The sequence below is a fragment of the Vigna unguiculata genome, chromosome 5 (assembly GCF_004118075.2).
Source record: "Vigna unguiculata cultivar IT97K-499-35 chromosome 5, ASM411807v1, whole genome shotgun sequence".
In the NCBI taxonomy this organism is placed as follows: domain Eukaryota; kingdom Viridiplantae; phylum Streptophyta; class Magnoliopsida; order Fabales; family Fabaceae; genus Vigna; species Vigna unguiculata.
Genome location: NC_040283.1, coordinates 12039691 through 12059850, shown reverse-complemented (window position 1 = coordinate 12059850; position 20160 = coordinate 12039691). Strand labels below are relative to the sequence as shown.

Sequence of the window (20160 nt, the reverse complement as noted above, 5' to 3'; positions counted from 1 at the left end):
GAACCTCATAACAAATCCACATATGGTGATATGAATCTACCTAAAACAATATCGATGGGTTTTGTTACCATCTTCAATTCATGCATGGTGAAAAAGAAACATGCAAATCTTCCTTAGAAAAGCGAGATCTAGTTAATTTATAAAACCAAAATCAGCTACATGCAATGTTTCCCTCATCGTATCCTAAGACTTTCAAAGTCAATTAATCTCATCCCATTTACACCATATTCCACTTTTCTGCACCAGAGGACTTACCATATCTGTATCGTTCCATAAAACTGCACAAATTTTTGAAAATCGCAGCAAATTTCACATTCTCCTACACACATATATCACTGTGGCACTCATTTTCATATATTTTTTTATTAATTTTTCCTTTAATTTTAACTCAGAAATAAAATAATTAATTAAAATATCTAACAAGTGATAACAGTGCTTATATATCACCAATTGTTTCTTTTTTTTACCATATGGTTCCATTCAGCACTTTCATGGACCAACCTAACATTATTACAATGCTAATGTTCACAACTATGGCATTGTTGCTACGGGCCCAGGCCATGCGAAAGTGCGGGAATTGCGGTCCGAACCCGGTTCCATACCCATTAAGCACGGGACCCGATTGTGGTGACCCGTGGTACAGGATCCGGTGCACCGCGGGTACGCTCTGGTTAGATGCACTCGCCGGATCATCTTACGCGATCAGGTCTATTGACCCGTTCACTCGTCGGATCATAACCCGACCCGCCACGCTGGCTCCAAAAACGTGCGTGTCCACGGACTTCCACAGCGAAGGCATGCACCTGAACGAGACCCTTCCTTTCAGCGTGGCTTCCGGGAACACTGTTTTTCTCTTCAACTGCACCGCCCACGCGCCTTCGATGAACTGCTCCCCAAGCAGCGCGTGCCACAGTTATATTAAGGAGCACGCAGATTTCGGTGCGTGCGGGAGCGTGGCCGTTGGCACGTGCTGCGAGTACCGGACCGGTGGGGCCCGCAAAGAGTTCGCGATTCGCTTGCACGGCGGAGAGTGCGCGGCGTATGAGAGTTTTGTGGATTTCAACGGCACGGCGGCGACTGTGGGCAAGCGGTGGCCGGAGAGTGGGGTGGGGATCGAGTGGGTGGCACCACAGGAACCGGTTTGTAAGGTACCTATAGATTGCAAGGAATTGTTGAACTCGAAATGTGGAGTGGGGCCCAGGGATGGGGTGCAAAGGTGCTTCTGCAATGCTGGGTTTGGGTGGGACCCCATCAATGGTTCGTGTCAACCACAAACTCAGACACACAGTATGGCCATAATTTTTATTTATTTTTCATTAGTCTACCTTTTAACATTTAAAGATATATTATTTAATAAATTTTAATTAGTAATAAATAACGAACTTTCATTTTTGTTTTCAAATATCAAATAGATTTAAGTTCACCTTTCAAACTTTTATGGTTTGCTTTAATTGTATATTTTAAACAAAATGGTTGTGGGGGAGCAAAACATTATCTTAAAAGGATATTAAGAATTTCAGTTGCTCTACTAAGTTAACATATGAGTTTAATTTCTCACAATTGAATCATTTAATAGTTCTATAATTCCGTTAAAAAATTTATATTTTAAAACTAATATTTAATTTCAAACAAATTATTTAAATTTCAATTAATATGTTATTGTCAATTTTTGAAAACAACTTAGGTGAATTTTTATTAAAAGAAGTGAAGAATCATAGGTGTTTCACCTTTTAATTTTAAAACATATATATTTTATATTTTTAATGAAATAACATAAATATATTTTTCCTTTCTTCAATCAACTTGGCGTGAAAAAGAAATCAATTAATTGATTTTTTTTAACATGCAGACAGAACGTGCACAGGACATGGGAAAGACAGCCACTGCAAAGTTCGAAAGAAAAAGAAGATGCTTGTGCCTGGTATGTCTGTATCAGCCTCTGTAGTTTTCTTCTGCTATAAGCCAATATTTAACAGTTGAGATACTTGCTATACAATTTTGCAAGATTAACAATAAAGCCTTTGTTATATTGTATGAAAAGACATAATTAGTGGTAAGTTTTTATAAGAAGAAAACTTGAAGTTTAATTCAACCCTATTACTTATAATATTTGAGAATTGCATCTACTTATATATTGTAAATTATTTTTATTTTTAGTTGATATGAGACTTTCAATACATCTTTTCATCTAAAGTATATATATCTTATGCGTGAGACTAAATACTAATGATAGTCCTTTAGCTGTCCGATAATAAATAAAATAAAATGTTTAAAAAATCTCGTTAGGATAGGTTCTAACCTGACTTTGTTACCATTAATATATTGTTTCCTTTATTTTAACCACTTATTATTATTTTCCTTTATTCTAGTCACGTATTATTATTTTGAACTCGTTAGAAATAGATTTTGTTATATGATTATATGTTTCAGTTTTTTGTTTTTATAGAATTCTATGCAACTCTCTTTGTAATCTTTTGACCGACAAATCCAATAAAAATAAGATTCTCACATCACGAAATCTAAAAGTTTTCGACTACTTGAAGGTGAGATGAGAAGAATAAACACTAACAGAAATATAGATCATAAAAAGATAAAATCCCGAAATTTTATGAGTTTTCTGTGTGTGATGTAAGCATTAAAATTTGAAAAATTATACTATAATTGACAATTTTTGCTTATTTTTATTTTTTAAGTATTTTTCATTCTTCTATTTTTTTTATTTTCTTATATTTCAAACTCACTCAAAATATGTGCACTTAAATTATAAGAGAGTTATCAAAATTTAATTGTTATAATACGATTATCTTTAAAATTTTAACCATGTTATTTGTTATAGTGTTAGCTATCTCTTATCTTTGTATATGTTTCGGTTCAGATATGTGTCAAATGCAATTTTGTCGTCACTGATCATTTTGGCTGAACTTTGTTTTGGACAGTGGTTGTTTCCATAGGAGGAATAGTCTTTGTTCTAGCAATCATAGGAGTGATTTTCTACAAGAAGCATAACCAAGCAAAAGGAAAAACAAAGGAGGCTAAAATCAGTAAGAGAAAAGAAGTCTCAAGTGTGAAAGCGAGTGCTTTATCATCCAGAATCTTCACTGGCAGAGAGATAAGAAAGGCAACGAACAATTTCTCCCGAGAAAACCTGATCGGAACTGGTGGATTCGGTGAAGTGTTCAAGGGGACATTCGATGATGGAACCGTCTTTGCAATCAAGCGTGCGAAGCTCGGAAGCACCAAAGGCATTGATCAGATGCAAAACGAGGTTCGAATTCTGTGCCAAGTAAACCACAGAAGCTTGGTGAGACTCCTTGGTTGTTGCTTGGAACTTGAACACCCTTTGCTGATATACGAGTACGTTTCAAATGGGACCCTTTTCGATTACCTTCATCGCCACTCTTGTGGCACAAGGGAACCCCTGAAACTGCACCAAAGACTCAAAATTGCGCACCAAACAGCTGAAGGGCTTTCGTATCTGCATTCTTCAGCGGTGCCACCCATTTACCACAGAGACGTGAAATCAAGCAACATTCTTCTTGATGACAAGCTTGATGCCAAGGTTTCTGACTTTGGGTTATCAAGGCTTGTTGAGTTGGCTGAAGAAAACAAGAGCCATATCTTCACCAGTGCCCAAGGGACACTGGGGTACCTAGATCCTGAGTACTATCGTAACTTTCAGTTGACTGATAAGAGCGATGTTTATAGCTTTGGAGTGGTGCTGATGGAGTTGCTCACTGCTCAGAAAGCCATTGATTTCAACAGGGAAGAAGAGAGTGTGAACTTGGCCATGTATGGGAAGAGGAAAATGGTTGAGGAGAAGTTGATGGATGTGGTTGATCCTTTGCTTAAAGAGGGAGCTAGTGATTTGGAATTGGAAACTATGAAGTCATTGGGGTATCTCGCAGTTTCATGCTTGGATGATCAGAGGCAGAAACGGCCTTCCATGAAAGAAGTTGCTGATGAGATTGAATACCTGATTAAAGCTGTCAAAGGTCAAGTTTCCAAACCATGATGAATTTGCTAATCTGAGGAGTGTGAAGAACACACTTTTTATATATATCCATCTCTTTTGATGTTAAAGTTTTTGTAGCCTTCTTAATTTGTGTAGTTTCACTCCTTTTGCAGATACTTCCATGACCTCATCATAACTTTCTACCTTCTCCCGATTCTGCTTCACAACTTAATACTAGAATTTCTTATATTCCCTGGTGGGTTTTTCGAAGATTTTGTTTACAAAAAAAAAAAACGACAAGAAAACACTTTTTTTATTAAGGATTTTGAATGAAGAGTGATTAAATAATTAATTACGATAGAATTAAAAAAATCTTATTATTTGTTTTTTGTAAAAAATTATCCCATCAAATGTTCACATGAAAAGAAATTTATAAAAACTTTCATAAAAAATTTTCTTGTGAAAAAATTATTTAAAAAAATAAGTCCATTTTAATTAGAATTTAAATGTTGCTAGTAATTTTTTACTAATTTTAAATTTATGAGTGATTTTTTGTAAGAAAATTATTACTTACTTTTTTTCTTTATGAAATTGAATTGGTAAGTTTTTTTATTAATAGTTTTATAAAAAAATATTCACAAAAAAATTAATGAAAAGTTTTAAATTTATATAACTTGTTATTTTTATATTATTTTAAAATAATAAAATGACTTATAAATTCTTTATTTATTTCAATAATATAAACATTAAAAAATAAACTATAAAATAGTACTTAAAATAATATAAATAAATAATATGTGTAAATATTTTATTTTGAACTTGAAATTTAGTTCCTAAACTTATGTGCGACAAGTTATTTTATTTTTAATCTTCACTAGATTTGTAGTATATGGTACACTTAATTCCTTTATATATGATGACAAAAATGGTTAATTTTTGAAATTCGGTTTGAGGTTTAACTTTATTTAATAATAAAACTAAAAACAAAAAGTTTGTTTAAAAATATTTCTACAAATATTTAATAAAAATGTAAATTTTAGTAAGAATATCACCATAAGATTTATACAAAAAATAAATTGAGTCTCAATTGAAGAAGGGGCAATGTTTCTTCATTTTTACAAAAATTAGAACTAAATTGAAACTAAAAACAAATATATGGACCAAATTGAATCATTTTGACACGTGACACAATTGTGAAATGAAATGTGTAAAAAAAATTAAAAAATCACAAATTGACACGTGACATTAACTTTAACATTGTTTGGTCAAAATTGATGACAATGACCAAATTGAATCATTTAAAAAAAATAATGACCAAATTGATACAAAAAGAACTGAAAGACCAATTTGACACTACTTGACAAATACAAGGACCAAAAGAGTAATTTAACCTAAGATATATTTTATTTTTCATGATATATTTAGACGACAACCTTTTACTTAGATATGTCAAAGTGAGTCAAGCCGGCTCACACGGTTTGGCTCACCACGAGCCGGGTTGAAAATGAGTGAACCCAATCTGGCTCACTTTATGGTGAGCCAGAAATTTTGTAACCTGGCTCAACCCACCACGGGTTGGTGGGTTAAGTGGGTTGGCTCACCAACTCACCTAAAAAATTATTTATTTATTTATTTTTTAGTATTCAAATATTTAAATAAATTTTTAAGTAACCCATGAGATGACAATCATAGTAAAATGAAGAACCAATGTTTTGATCATGCTCACCACCAATATATGAAAAATTATTTCCAAGAAAGTATCCATATAGTCTAAGAAAACATGGCTAATATTACAAATTTTCTGTCATCCTATTCAACAAAATATAAATAAAAAAACTATACATTTTTTTCATGCTAATTTAGAAAAAAATGTTTATAAGACGGTTACTTGAGTAATTTACTAATAGTTAAAGATTAAAGTATCAACATATATAACTTGACAATCAAATTAATTAAATATTCAAACTATTCAAATATAATTAAGCAACATTCTAGCATTTAAAAATATGAAATTGTGAACAAATATAATAGGAGTAGTAAATAATTATTAAAAAAATTAAAAGAAATAATAAAAAAAATTAAAAAAAAATTAAAAAGATTGTAAAAAAATTGGTGAGTTAAGTGGGTCAACCCACTTTCAACCCGACTCGAACTCGTTTAATTTGTGGGTTAAGTGAGTCGGGTTGAGTTCAACCCACTTTTAAAAAAGTTGAATTTTTCTCAACCCAATCCAACTCGAACCCGTAGTGAGCCGAGTTGGCTCACGGGTTAAAACCCATTTTGACATCTCTACTTTTACTCTTTCATATTTTACAGTTGTAAAAACACTCTAATGAAAATACTGTTTTTGTAACTGTTTGTGATCTTCAAACTTTCTCAAATATTTTGCTTAGGAATATTCTTCACCTTTATATTTTACATAGTTCTTTTATTTATTTAATTTTCTTTAATACATTCAAATGTACTGACATATATTATTGTCTCTATGTCATGATTCACTACAAGAAATTTTTTAATTATTTATGAAATATTTTTCGTAAATAAATGAATTTTATATATATTATTGTCTCTATGTCATGATTCACTACAAGAAATTTTTTAATTATCTACGAAATATTTTTCGTAAATAAATGAATTTTATATGCAAAAATTTCGGGTGGATAAAATTATAATTCATTGATAACAAAAATTAGTTACGTACAAAAATTTTGTAGATAAATATGATAAGCTTTAACAAAATTTTTTCATACAAAATTTTACTTAAAAAAACGTGACCTTCAATTGCAATCTTGACCTTCACTGTAACTCCCTTCACTGGAAATGTGACCATTAGTGAAATGCTCACGTCGACCTTCAACTCCGAAGCTCACTGCAGCCGTACGCCGTCGACAACAATGCGACTAAGGTTTGTCGAAGGCAAAGCATCCCAACGAGGTTGAAGTTCTTTGGCAGTTAAGGCAACCACGAGAAAAGTAAAGCATCATAGGTCTGACCATAACTAGTTGACGTCCACGAAACATAACCCCTTCACAAACTAGAAAGAAGCGCACAAGGAAGGATTCATAAACCCTTCGCGAATTGGGGTATTTTTTTTGTCATAAGAGATGATTTAGGGTTTTACAATTTGAGTTTTTTTTGGATAGTTTTCTCATAATGATAGAGAAATTGGTGACCGAGCTTGATATGTGTAAGTTGGTCTATATTCGGATATATATATATATATATATATATATATATATATATATATATATATATATATATATATATATTAATGTCATTTTAGAGCGAATGAGTGTGGTAGACTTGTAAGGTTTGAATATGGTGAATATTGCATAGTGTTGGTTTCCGTTTTCAAACGATGTTATATTTATGATCCTTCCCATGTTGTTCTTGTTGTAATACTATCCATCTTGAATGAAAATAACAAAAGAAAAGAGAAAAAGTAAGGAAAAATAACACTGAACTTCTGTTTCACTATATAATATTTTTCGAGAATATATAGAGTACAACATTTGAAAGACCACTTACTAGTGGTGTTGCTTATGCTTTGAAAGTTCTTCATTCTGATAGGATGCATTTTGAGACGCACCATGGGTGGATAATTAAGAAAATGGAAACAGAGAATGACACATTAGTCCAATATTGTATTCTTGGAAATTTGGATCCAACACCTGTTCAAGATGAATATGCACTAGTGATATTTGCTCAAGAAAAGATTTCTCATATTGTATCTATTTGCATGATGTTGGGGAAGTTTTGTTCTGTTTAGCTTGCTGCCATCCTAACATGATTTACTTTTTCTTAGCAAATTGTGAGATATCCAATTTTATAAAATTAAATAATTTTAGTCCATTGTTAATGTATCATTCAATTATTATCACACTACCAGAACACATATTAATTACCTATTCACATAAAATATTAATAATTAAAGTTTTATATTGATTAAACTTAAAAGACTAAAAAATAATTTAAGTGACATAATGAAAGAGAAAGAAAGAAAAAGCAATAAGCATTTAATGTTGTGTTTGTTAATTTGTGTAATAAGCTGAGGCCTTGGTACAGAGTTTAGGTAAGAATGAGGACATTAATTACCTAAGTGAAGAAGACAAGGAAGTAAGAAGTTTTACTTAAGGGGACGAAGACAATTGAGAGATTAAGACTACATAACGTTTTTCGCGTTTAAGCCTAGGCATTTCAGCTAACTGAAAAACATTAATTATGAAGTTATCTCCTGTTTTTCATGCTTAATCAATTTATTCACTGTCATCTCAGAGTAGAGATGGCAAATAAACCCGTGCCCGTGGGTATCACCCGAACCCGTCCCGTTTTAACGGGGAATCCCCGCTTTGACTGGGTATGGGTATAGGTATGGGTAATACCCGAAATTTTCAACTGGGGATGGGGATGGGGATGGGGATATATATATACCCGCCCAAATACCCGTCCCCGCTTAAATTACTAAACTATTTATAATTTATTAAATAATCTAAAAAATATATATAAATAAATAATATATTTATACATAAAATATAATATAATATAATATAATATAATATAATATAGTATATATACATATAAATAAAATATACTTTTATATATATATATATATATATATATTTACACATATACATATACATGTAATATAATATAATATAATATAATATAATATACATATAATATATATACATAATAATATAATATAATATATATAATATATACGTATAAAACAAATTAATCATTTAACTAGTGAGATCTTTTATAAACAAATTTATAACATGACAAATTTATAAAAATTTAAAAGAAATATATATATATATATATATATATATATATAAGCATAAAATATCTACGCATATACATATAATATATATACATAATAATATAATATATATTATTATATTTATATTATTATATAATATAATATAATATATACTTAAAATAAATATATATCTATAAATATATATATATATATATATATATATATAAAAGATATCCACACATATAATATATATACATAGTAATAATAATATAATATATAATATAATATAATATATATAAATAATTATATATATATATATATATATATATATATATATATAAACATAAGATATCCACACATATAATATATATATACATAGTAATATAATATATAATATAATATAATATAATATAATATATATATATATATATATATATATAACATATTTCTCATTCTCTTTGTTTTTGTTATACACTTTGTTTACTCTCTCAATTTGATATCCTATCATGGTGGAAAACAAATGGGTTAAAGTTTCCAACCCTTCAAGCAATTGCAAGGGATGTTTTAGCTATTCCAATAACAACTGTAGCTTCTGAATCTGCTTTTAGTACTGGTGGTCAGATATTAACTTCTCACCGTAGTCGACTTCATCATATTACTATAGAGGCTTTGATGTGTACAAGAAGTTGGATATGGAACTCAAACCATCTAGGTAAGTTACTCAAATTTATTAATATTTTTTGTTAGTATTTTTTGTGAATTCTCATCTAATATTCTACATTTGGTGTTTGTAGGTGTTAAAAAATTAAAAGGAAAAGATGTTCTCATGAGTGAAAATAAATCTGATGAAGAAGGTACATTATATTCTAATAATTAAAATTTTCAATTTCAATTATTATATCATATCTAATTTTTCATTTTTTTTCTATGTGTAGGTGGATCGAATGCAAATGAAACCACTGATCATTTGTAAAATTAATAAATATTTTGGTTATTATAAAATTTTAGTAAAGTGTAATTTTTTAGCTTTTATATAATTATTTGAATTTTATTTAGTTGTTATTTGATACTTTAATTTGAGATTTATACTATTATAATATTTTTCTTAATATTTGACATCATGAAAATCAAAAAGAGTATGTTATTTTAATATTGAATATTTTGATAGTATCATGATTCCGTTGGTGTGATTTTTAAATTTTTTTATAAAAAATATTTAATTGATATATGGAACAATAAAAAAATGGGTATGAGTATGGGTATAAGAAAATACCCGTTACCCGGTGGGGATGGGGATGGGTCAAAAGTTGTATACCCGTTGGGTTTGGGGATGGGGATGGGGATGAATTTTTATTATGGGGATGGGGATGGGGATGAATTTTTATTATGGGGATGGGGATGGGATCATGATACCCGTACCCGCCCCGCCCCGTTGTCATCCCTATCTCAGAGACAGACTAATAAAAAATAAGACTAAGAGTTATTATCTGTAGAATTATGTGTTAAATTTATCTGGCTCTCTAAAAGAAAATATTAATTTTTACAAAACTACATCTAACTGTCTATTGGCTAATATGCATTTCATGTGTGCTCTGATATACCTCCCCATTAGAGAATCACAAAAGTGTTAATGTGTGTATTCATGAACTTGTTATCAAAATTCAGATTAGGCTTGAAAAAGGAAATTGGCAAATATTCTTGATGTCACGGTCTTCACCATTGGCAACATAGTTTGGTTGAAACTATTGAAGGTCTAGGTTTCTATTTAACTATTGCACCTGAGCTTTGTATATTTAAGCATCTTTATAGATATTAGGCTAGTAGGTCGATATTGTTGTACTGTTGATTAGCATAATAGGAATGAAGGTGGTGATAGGAATGGATCATAAATGAAGCACATGAGATTTATTTAATTTTTATATAAGAATTCATTATATTATTCAGGTGAATAAGGTAGTAGTACATGAAGTACCTTTGGCATATTGTTCATTGTGATGTTTGGTATTAAATGAAGCACGTGGGATTATTGTTGTTCATACTTTTATTAGTCAAGAATTAATGAGATTTTTTTTTTTTATGTACGAACTTGTTATATATATATATATATATATATATATATATATATATATATATATATATATATATACTAAAAGGATTTTAAAATGTTTTTAATTTCTTTTTTTATTTATATTTGAGTTTTTACGAAATTCTTCGTAGGTAATTTATCTACGAAATATTTCGTAGGTAACTCGAATATTGGATGATAAATTTTTTTTGACGAATATTTTCGTAGATAATTATGGACGCTTTAAGTTCGTAGATAAGTTATCTACAAAGTATATTTTCGTAGATAAAATTTCCTACCAGCTCAATACCTACGAAATTTGTTCTGTAGGTAATTCGTAAATAACAACACATTACATACGAAAATTTGGTGTAAATAATAAGTTGATTTCTTGTAGTGATTTTTTCTTAAGAATATTCATGTCTTTGTTTTTTTAGACCAATGTAACAAATTATTTTAGTTTTATTTATATTTTAATAGGAGTAATTGATGGATACAAGTTTGAGTCTTAAACTTGGTCTTGAATTTGATAACTTAGAAGATGTATGGACGTTTTTGGTTAATTATGGTGGTAATTAAGATTTAGGAGTTAGAAAACAGTATCTTATCAAGGTGCGAGCGCACACACACACATAATTTACATCCAATGGGTCTTTTCCAAAAGAAAGATCAGTCAAATACCATGTTTCATTGTCTTGGAGGACTTTTGACTCCTTTTCCATGGCCTTGAATGGAAGGTATGGAAATAGGCCCCCAAATGTTTATGTTAACAAGATAAAAAATGTAAAGAGATCGGGTTGTACTTTACTTAAAAGGCAGTTTGTGTTGTTTTGCATAATGACATACACCACAAATACTTTTAACAATAGATTGAATATAGGGCAATTTTTTGCATATTTGTTCAACAATTTTGCTAGCAGGGTGTCCTAACCTATAATGCCATAAGTCAATATCAATTTTTTTACAAGTGAAAGTGGATACCAACAGAAAGAAAATTGTTATAAAAAATGGGAGAAAAACCTTGTAAGTAGTATATGCCTCAATGAAAATCAACATGTCCAATCATCTTCAATGATGAACTATCCTAAATTTGACATTGCTCACGAGAAAATATTAGTTTGCAATTCAAATCCCTAATTAAATTTTGAACATATATTAGATTAAAAGAAAACTTTGGTATGAATAAGACATTAAAAAGAACGAGAGTTTTCAAAATTTGTATGGTGCTAGCATAATGAGCAACAACATAGGAATCATTAGGTAGTTCAACATGCACATGTTTGATTTTGTAAAATGTAACAAAAAAATCTTTGACACAAGTAACATTGTTCGTTGCACCTGTGTCAAGAATCCAAAAGCAAGTACCTTGATGATTGTCAGGTTTGGAAGAACTAATTATGTTTTTCTGAACATGGTTAACAGTGTTATTAGTGTTATCAGTATTTTCCAAGAGTTTCAAGAGTCTTTCCATTTGCTCAAGTGCAAGGTTAACAACTTTTTTAGGAACTTGATTACTACATTATAAAGCGTCTTCTTTTATGTTGAGATTGCATACTTGTCCAAATCAATCATTGTTGTTTAACTAATTTCCTTTATCTTGATTAAATTGATCTTTGTTCTATCTGTACCATGGTGGGTATCTGTGCTTTAAGTAGCACTCATCGGTAGTGTGACTCATTTTGTTACAATATGAACATTGTTTTCCTAGATTAGGATTTCTTCCCATTCCTCTTCCTTGACCATGCCAATTGGTGTTTCCTCTTCCTTTAGCCTTCCAAGATTCTTGATCTTGTTGTTTCCGGTTGTTAGATTTCTCAACAACATTAATCAAATACTTATGTTCAACAATTATTCAATGTTAACGAGTTGTCTTTCTTGCTACATGATCAGAAAAAAGACTTTGTTGATGTTAGGAAGTGATTCCATAAGAAGTATCTACATAATGACCGTGTTATAAACATCATTTAATCCATTCAAAAAAGAAACCATGTATTATACATCTTTGTTCTTGACAGAAACTTTTGATAAATCATAAGAGTAAGAAGAACTAGCTATCAGTCTAAAAAACCAAGTTCTTCCCATAGGATTTTTAGGTCAGTAAAAAATTGGTTAAAACATTTCTTTCACCTAGCTTGATTGAATGTATTTCATGTAGAAGGTCAGAGATTTTAAAGTAGTCACCTTTTGAGAATCTTTCTTTCAACTCATCCCATAGGTCTGTAGCAGTTTTAGTTTAAACCACACTTTTTACAATCTGTGGAGATAAAGTTTTGCTGATCCAAGACAAAATCATCACGTTAACTTTTTCCCATGCATCATAAATTGGATCATCTGGTAATGAATCAAATAAGGCAAGAAGGCTTAAAGAAATCTTAAAAGAAGATAAAAGAAGGATAGCAGGCAACGGAAGCAGAGTAAGTATTCAACATACTCTGATACCATATTGAATATGGTTAGAAACTACAACTTGACTTGAAGCCATGAAGGCTCATACACAACTCAAAAGGAAAAAAGATAGCTTTAACGTACAAAAGGCCAAAATCTTTCGCATACAAAAGCTAAAAGCTAGAGCGTAGAAAAAGTAAAAGTGTGGAAGACCCAAGTGGGTAAGATAAATCTCATTACTTTGATCGTGTGTGTTTCAACTTACAAAAAAAGAGAAGAACCCATCTTAAATAGGTTTTGATAAGGAAACCTAACCAAATAGAAAACTAACAAAATATGAAAAATCTAAAAAGGACTATTAAAAATTCATGCCAATTCACCATTGTTCACGGCTAGAGATGACTTGTTTATGAACCAGTGACTCCAATTTTAGGTCATTATTTAGTCAATTATTTAGGGATAGCTCCTGATGAAATAATTGAAAAAGTTGTCACCATTGGCCTTGGGGAGGTAAGAAACTTCAAGACCATTGCTAATTTACTGCTTTGTCTTACTTTTGTGTTCATGCTACTATGATTTTTTTTATGTTCTTTGTTATTGATCCTACAATGATGTCATAGTACAACTAATCTTTTGCATACAAAAGGTAAAAGCTCCAACATACAAAAGATAAAAGCTTCATCGGACAAAAGGTAAATGCTTTAGCATACAAAAGGTAAAAGTGTGGAAGTCCAAGTGGGTAAAATAAATCTCATTACTTTGATAATGTGTGTTTAAACTTACAGGAAAGGGAGAAGAACCCATCTTAAATAGGTTCTGATTTGGAAACTTAACAATACAAGAAACTAATAAAACATGGAAAATCTAATAGAGACTATTAAAAATTCATGCAACTCACCATCGTTCACAATTGGAGATGACTTGTTTATGGACCCGTGACTCCAATTTGAAGTCATTGTTTAGTCGATTATTTAGGGATAGCTCCTGATGACATAATGGAAAAAGTTGTCACCATTGGTCTCAGGGTGTGAGAAACTTCAAAATCATTACTAATTTACTGTTTTGTCTTGCTTTTGTGTTCATACTACTCTGAGTTTTCGTATTTTATGTTATTGATTCTTCAATTCATTCATGGTAACAATACAGGGTCTTTCCATATTGAAAGCCCCTTTAATCTTAAATTCAACTCTCACAAATGGTCTCAACCACCTTCTAGTCAATATTTCCGAGCAAAATAGTTCTTAAGTCGGGTCGTGTCACTAAGACAACATGGAGTTTGTAATTATAATAAAAGCTTTACTCACTACAAGAAAAATTCTTATTAGTGACCAATTTTAGGGATAAAAAATAATTAGTCACTATAGTGACCAATTGATATATCAAATTATAAACTAAAAACTATTGATAACTAAAATAGTTTCTAAATTGGTCATTATAGTGAATTAGTCCCTTAATTAGTGACTAATATTAACTACCAAGGTTTTCATTACCAAAAAAACTAGTAAATTTTCCCTATTAGTTAGTAACCAATTTATATACAAATTTAGAGACAAAGGTTTTTGGTAGCTAAAATCTTGGTATGTTAGTGATGAATTTAGATATTAATTCATTGTAGTGATCAATTTAGAGATCAATCTAGAAACTATTTTAATTACTAATAATTTTTAGTTTATAAATTAATATTTAAATTGATTAATACAGTGACTAATTATTTTTTATTCCTAATTACTAATAAGATTTTCTTATAATGTTTGAATTGAGGTAACCTCATTCTTATTAAGATTTACCTTTAAAGGAAAACATAAAGAATTACTAAATTTCTTTATATTTTTACTTTTTTTTATATATCTAAATAAAAAATAATACATGTAAAGCCTAATAAAGGAAAACATAAAGAATTTCTAAATTTCTTTACATTTTTACCTTTTTTTTATATCTAAATGAAAAATAACACATGTAAAGCCTAATAAAGATTTAATAAAGATTGATGTATTTCTTTATCATATAAAAGAAAAATGTTTTCTAATTATTTTTTCATATTAGTTTTTAAACTAATGACATATGGTACACATGTGTCAAAAAATATTTTCTAACAAAAAACATATTGTTATAAAATATTTTTGATTACAAGCAATTATAAAAATAAATAAATTTTATAAATTTTTTATTATAAATAAATGTTTGAAATTAAAAAATAGTTATTAAAAATATAAAATAATTATTTTAATTTGTAAAATAATTAAATTTAAATTAACGTCGTTTTAAAAGTTAAAAATAAAAATGTAATTGTTATTATTTTTATTAATATTAACATTAACATTATTATTATTATTATTATAATCATAATAATAATAATAATAATAATAATAATAATAATAATAATAAATTATACTTATGCTTCTACAATTTGCTAGACATTTTTTTTCTTTCTATCTCATGTTAAGAGTTTAGGATTTTTTTTTCCTAAATACTAGAGTATAATGGAATGATTCTATTGCTGAATAGGACATATAATAAGAACACTTTAAATCATTGGAATTTTATGATTTTGAGAATAATCAAATCCTTATTATTTATTATTTTAAGGATTTAACTAGATTCATATAATTTAAAAATATAATTAAATCTCTATTGTTAAAATATATATACACCAACAAAATAAGTCCTCCTTGTATATACCTAATGTATAAACATACATTTTAAAGATGTTTAATTTATATATACCTATATATGTATGGATAAATATACATTTTAAAGATGTTTAAGAATGAATTATTCAACCAACCTAATCCCATAAATATCTAAAAAATGAGACTACTATTTTTTTTAAAATAGTTCACAGTATATCTTTTGTCCTTGTTCTTCTTGTTAAAGGAAATCTAAAATATATTGATATTTAAAATATATATATATATATATATATATATATATATAAATATATAAACATATCTAAATTTTAGTGAAACTTAACATCCGTGTTTAAATTTTACAAAAGTAAATAAAATTCTAGGAGACATATTCACTAATTTGAAAATTTTAAAAAAAAAATATTTAGAGGGAGAAATACATTTTTATTATTCACACTTGTATAAATAAGGTAAACCCAAAATTCACTGTTATACCCAAAACCCTAACACTAAAACCCTTTCTCTCTCGACTCTGTCTGTCCACACGGAAATGGCGATGTACGCAATGCTCCGCCGCGCCTCCTCCTCCGTGTTGCCTCAGCTTGGTCGCCGAGCCACGGCATCGTCATCTTCTAGAATATCCCAGAATGTTCTCTCTGCTCTCCATATAGAGGCAGCGATTACTGTACCCTCTCTAGGTTTCGCTAACGCCTTCGCAACGCAGACTAGTGCAGATAAACAACTCGCTCAAGTGCTTCAATCTGAGATCCAATGCGCCGTCGAAGACGTTCATGCTCAGCACCAGGTAATTTATTATTTTTCACTGTTGTTACTGGTTTTGAAGGATACTTTGTTCCTTTTTCTAAGTTTATCTCTTTTTGCGCATTCCCCATGAATTTCTTTTCCTGGGTCTGTAAGAATATTGAATAGACTATAGTTGTGCTGGCGAATTTTATTCCTTTCTGTTTTTCATGTGACTTCAGTTATAGTATATGGAAACGACGTTGAATGGGGTAAGAATGTAAGAAGAAAAAAATAACAAATATATGCGTAAGTTAAAATTTGGATTTTTAAGAAACTAAATTGAGAAATCAGAGAAGTATATTTTATTTTATTTTTCTTATTTTCTTCTTTTAGAAGTGTAGCATTTTATGGAAAAGTTTATCCTAAGTTGGTTATTCGCTTGAGGGATTCCATGTTGAGTGAAGGTAGATGATTATTGATGGTTTATGCGAATGGATTGGATTAGACCTGTGTTCAAATGGGGCATATGTAATTTTGAACTGTTTTTTTTTATGAATTGGTAACAACGTTGTGGTGGTGGTTTGTGAACCCTGTGTTTCTTTTGAGTTTTATAATATGCGACTTGGTTTTATTTGCTTAACTCAGTCAGTTTATGAGGGTATCATTTTTAGGGAAATGGTTTGGGACATAATAATTGCTACTGTTTTTAATGTTTGATTTGAAGCATTTTTTTTTTGCTATACGTGTGGTTGGAAATTATTTTATTTTGTTATCTATTTTATAACTTTATAATTCTAATCTTATTTTTCTTCATATCTATAACTCATACATGCTTTTTATTGTAGTGTTGTAGTTTAACTGGGATTCTCTGTCTGATTCTTTATTAATGTTTAAGTCAATGAATTTATTCTAATCTTAGTTAAGTTGCTAACCATGGTTGGATTTGAGTGTCTTAGTGTTTTGGCAAAGTCGGCTGTATGACATGCCTGGATTGAAAAACGTTTGGTCTAATAAATTTATAGTGCTCAGGCAAATTTTTAGGAGGAATCTTGTGAGAACTAGATTAGAGATCAGTTGGTTTTCATATGGGGTTTTGTACTTTAACTATTTTTCCTTTCTCTTTTTTATTTCATATATGTGATTACATTTGATTATTTATCTGTCGATGTTGCTTAGTTTTATCACTTAAATTTTATTCTGAGGGCATATATATGCTATGATTAGTGAGGTATCAGTGGTGTGAGTCAATATTAGCTTATTAGTTTGGTAAATATACTCTGAGGAGTTCTGTAAAGTGTATGTTGTTAGTATATTGCAATATTGAATGCAGTTTTTGTTTGTGGTGGTGAAACTGAAATGAAGTTTGTAAGTATTTTTCCCATTGGAAATGTGTTTGCATAGGTTTGTGAAATATCACACTATTGTTAAATTGTTGAAGTATATTTGGCGTATGAAAATGTGCAGAATGCTGGCTTTAAAGTCAATCTAATATTCAAGGTTAAAGTTACCTGAAATTTCTAAGACATTTCCTGATTTGCCTGAAACGTACTGTGTAGTTTATCAACCATTTTCCTTGTCGAGCCTTGCCCGAACTATGGTCAGGGATAGTTTGTTGCGGGAATGCCATTAATTTGTTTTGTCCTATAGAGTTTCCACTGGTATTCTAGTATATCGGATTGGGTCATGGGTTGATTTCATTGTCTTTTTTGTATAACTTTTCCAGGTTGATATCCCAGATGATTTTCCTTTTGAGATTGAGGACAATCCCGGGGAAAGAACCATACAACTAAAAAGACAATTTGGGGATGAAACTATCAGAGTTCAAGTTGACATCCCTAATGTTGGACCTGAAGAAAATGAGGATGACGAAAACGAAAATGATGAGAAGAATGAGAGTGAATCTAGCATTCCTTTAGTTGTGAGTGTTTTCAAAGGAAATGGAGTGTCTCTGGAATTTGGCATCACTGCTTTTCCCGATGAGATTTCCATTGATAGTTTGTCAATAAAGCAGTCAGAGGAATCCGAGGACCAGTTGGCATACGAGGGGCCTGAGTTCCTGTAAGAATATAGTATCATTATCCATTTTAGTTTCATATAATCTCTCTGCCATACTTTCTGACCATTTCTTCTCCATTCCTTTTTAGTGATTTGGATGAAAATCTGCAAAAGGCTTTTCACAAGTATCTCGAGATCAGAGGGATCAAGCCCAGCACAACCAACTTCTTGCAGGAATACATGTTTGCAAAAGACAGGAAGGAATATTTAATGTGGTTGAAGAACCTGAAGAACTTCGTTCATTGAAAGAATGGTTAGACTTAAAGATCATGAAATGTTGACAGAGGCCGTTGTTTTTTGGTATACAATCATATGTTTTGTCCTGTATCGTGATGAAAGTTACTGGTGTAGACTAATAAATTTAAAAAACTTGAATGCTTAAAAGATTGTTTAGGTGTCCTTTACCATCATGCCCATCATTCAATATTCATTGGGTGGTTCTCCCATGCATTCTTTTACCTTTCATTGTTGTGATGTAAGTTCAAAATATTCACTGCTGTTTATAGATTAGGCAGATGGATATTCAGTCCATCAGGGTTTTGCTTCATAATCATCTATATTCATGCTCGTAATTGCTCTGTTTACCCTTGTGTTGTGTGGGTATAAGGGAGTTTGATCAATTTTAGCAATATATGCGGTGTAATGCTCGAAACGTGATCACAAACAGAAATTACTTATTTCATTTTGAAGATTAGAATTCCCGGACATTTAAGCTTGCGACCAGTTCGATTTGAATGGAATGCTGTTTTTATGAAACAATAAATATATTTAGAAGTAAAATTTATTATGATAAAATATTTTAGGAAGTTCTTATTAAAATATATGAATATATTATAATTTATAAGTCAAATGATTTTATATAAAACTGATATTAATGTTATCATAACTTAATTTGGCATTACAAATGTTGAATCAGTCTTAGAAGTTACAATTTATTTAGAATCCGTGTAATATTTATATAAATTTCATTTCTCCAATTTTTGTTAAATTTATATGGAAGTAAAAATGCTGACTAAAAAGTTTACATTTATTTAATTTGCTTCATTTTATATATAGAAAAGAGAAAATTACATTTTCTAAAGTATTCTTGATCATTTTTATGGAAGATGATAATCAGTTTTAAATTTGACAAAAAAGAAAAATGAAACAGTGGACTTAAATAGAATTTAACTAGTTCAATTTTTTAAATTTTAATCTATTAATTATGGATATTTTTTCCTTAAATAGTTTCATTAACAAATAAGTCACCACTTAAATAATTTATTTATGTAATTATTCTATGGATAAATATTAAATATGTAACATTATTAATTATTAATATACCAGATGATAAAAAGAAAATTATTACACACTTAGTCCACTATCTCAAATGAATATTTACCGTTTTCCTCAAATTTCATGCATTATAACTCTTGACTATCTGTATATACTTGATTGATCTCTTATCTGTGCATCTTTTCTAATTCACCATATTTTACCTTTACTTGGAAATTGAATTTTAATATATACATTCCTTAAAAAGTGTTCATAATTAAAATAATTTTATCACATAATTTAAATGGGTTATTAT

General features: G+C 29.7%; 2 protein-coding genes across 2 annotated transcripts; both read left to right on the top strand.

The window, feature by feature from the left end:
- The first annotated feature begins 450 nt into the window (after window positions 1-450).
- On the top strand, window positions 451-4186 carry LOC114185972 (wall-associated receptor kinase-like 20). Its single transcript, XM_028073963.1, has 3 exons — window positions 451-1287; window positions 1850-1921; window positions 2937-4186. The coding sequence occupies exons 1-3, from the start codon at window positions 471-473 to the stop codon at window positions 4010-4012; spliced, it is 1965 nt and encodes a 654-aa protein (XP_027929764.1). The 5' UTR covers window positions 451-470; the 3' UTR covers window positions 4013-4186.
- Window positions 4187-16273: 12087 nt separating this feature from the next.
- On the top strand, window positions 16274-19140 carry LOC114183510 (uncharacterized protein At2g39795, mitochondrial). Its single transcript, XM_028070551.1, has 3 exons — window positions 16274-16596; window positions 18259-18593; window positions 18680-19140. Exons 1-3 carry the CDS (start codon window positions 16342-16344, stop codon window positions 18834-18836), a joined length of 747 nt encoding a protein of 248 aa, XP_027926352.1. The 5' UTR covers window positions 16274-16341; the 3' UTR covers window positions 18837-19140.
- Window positions 19141-20160: the final 1020 nt, after the last annotated feature.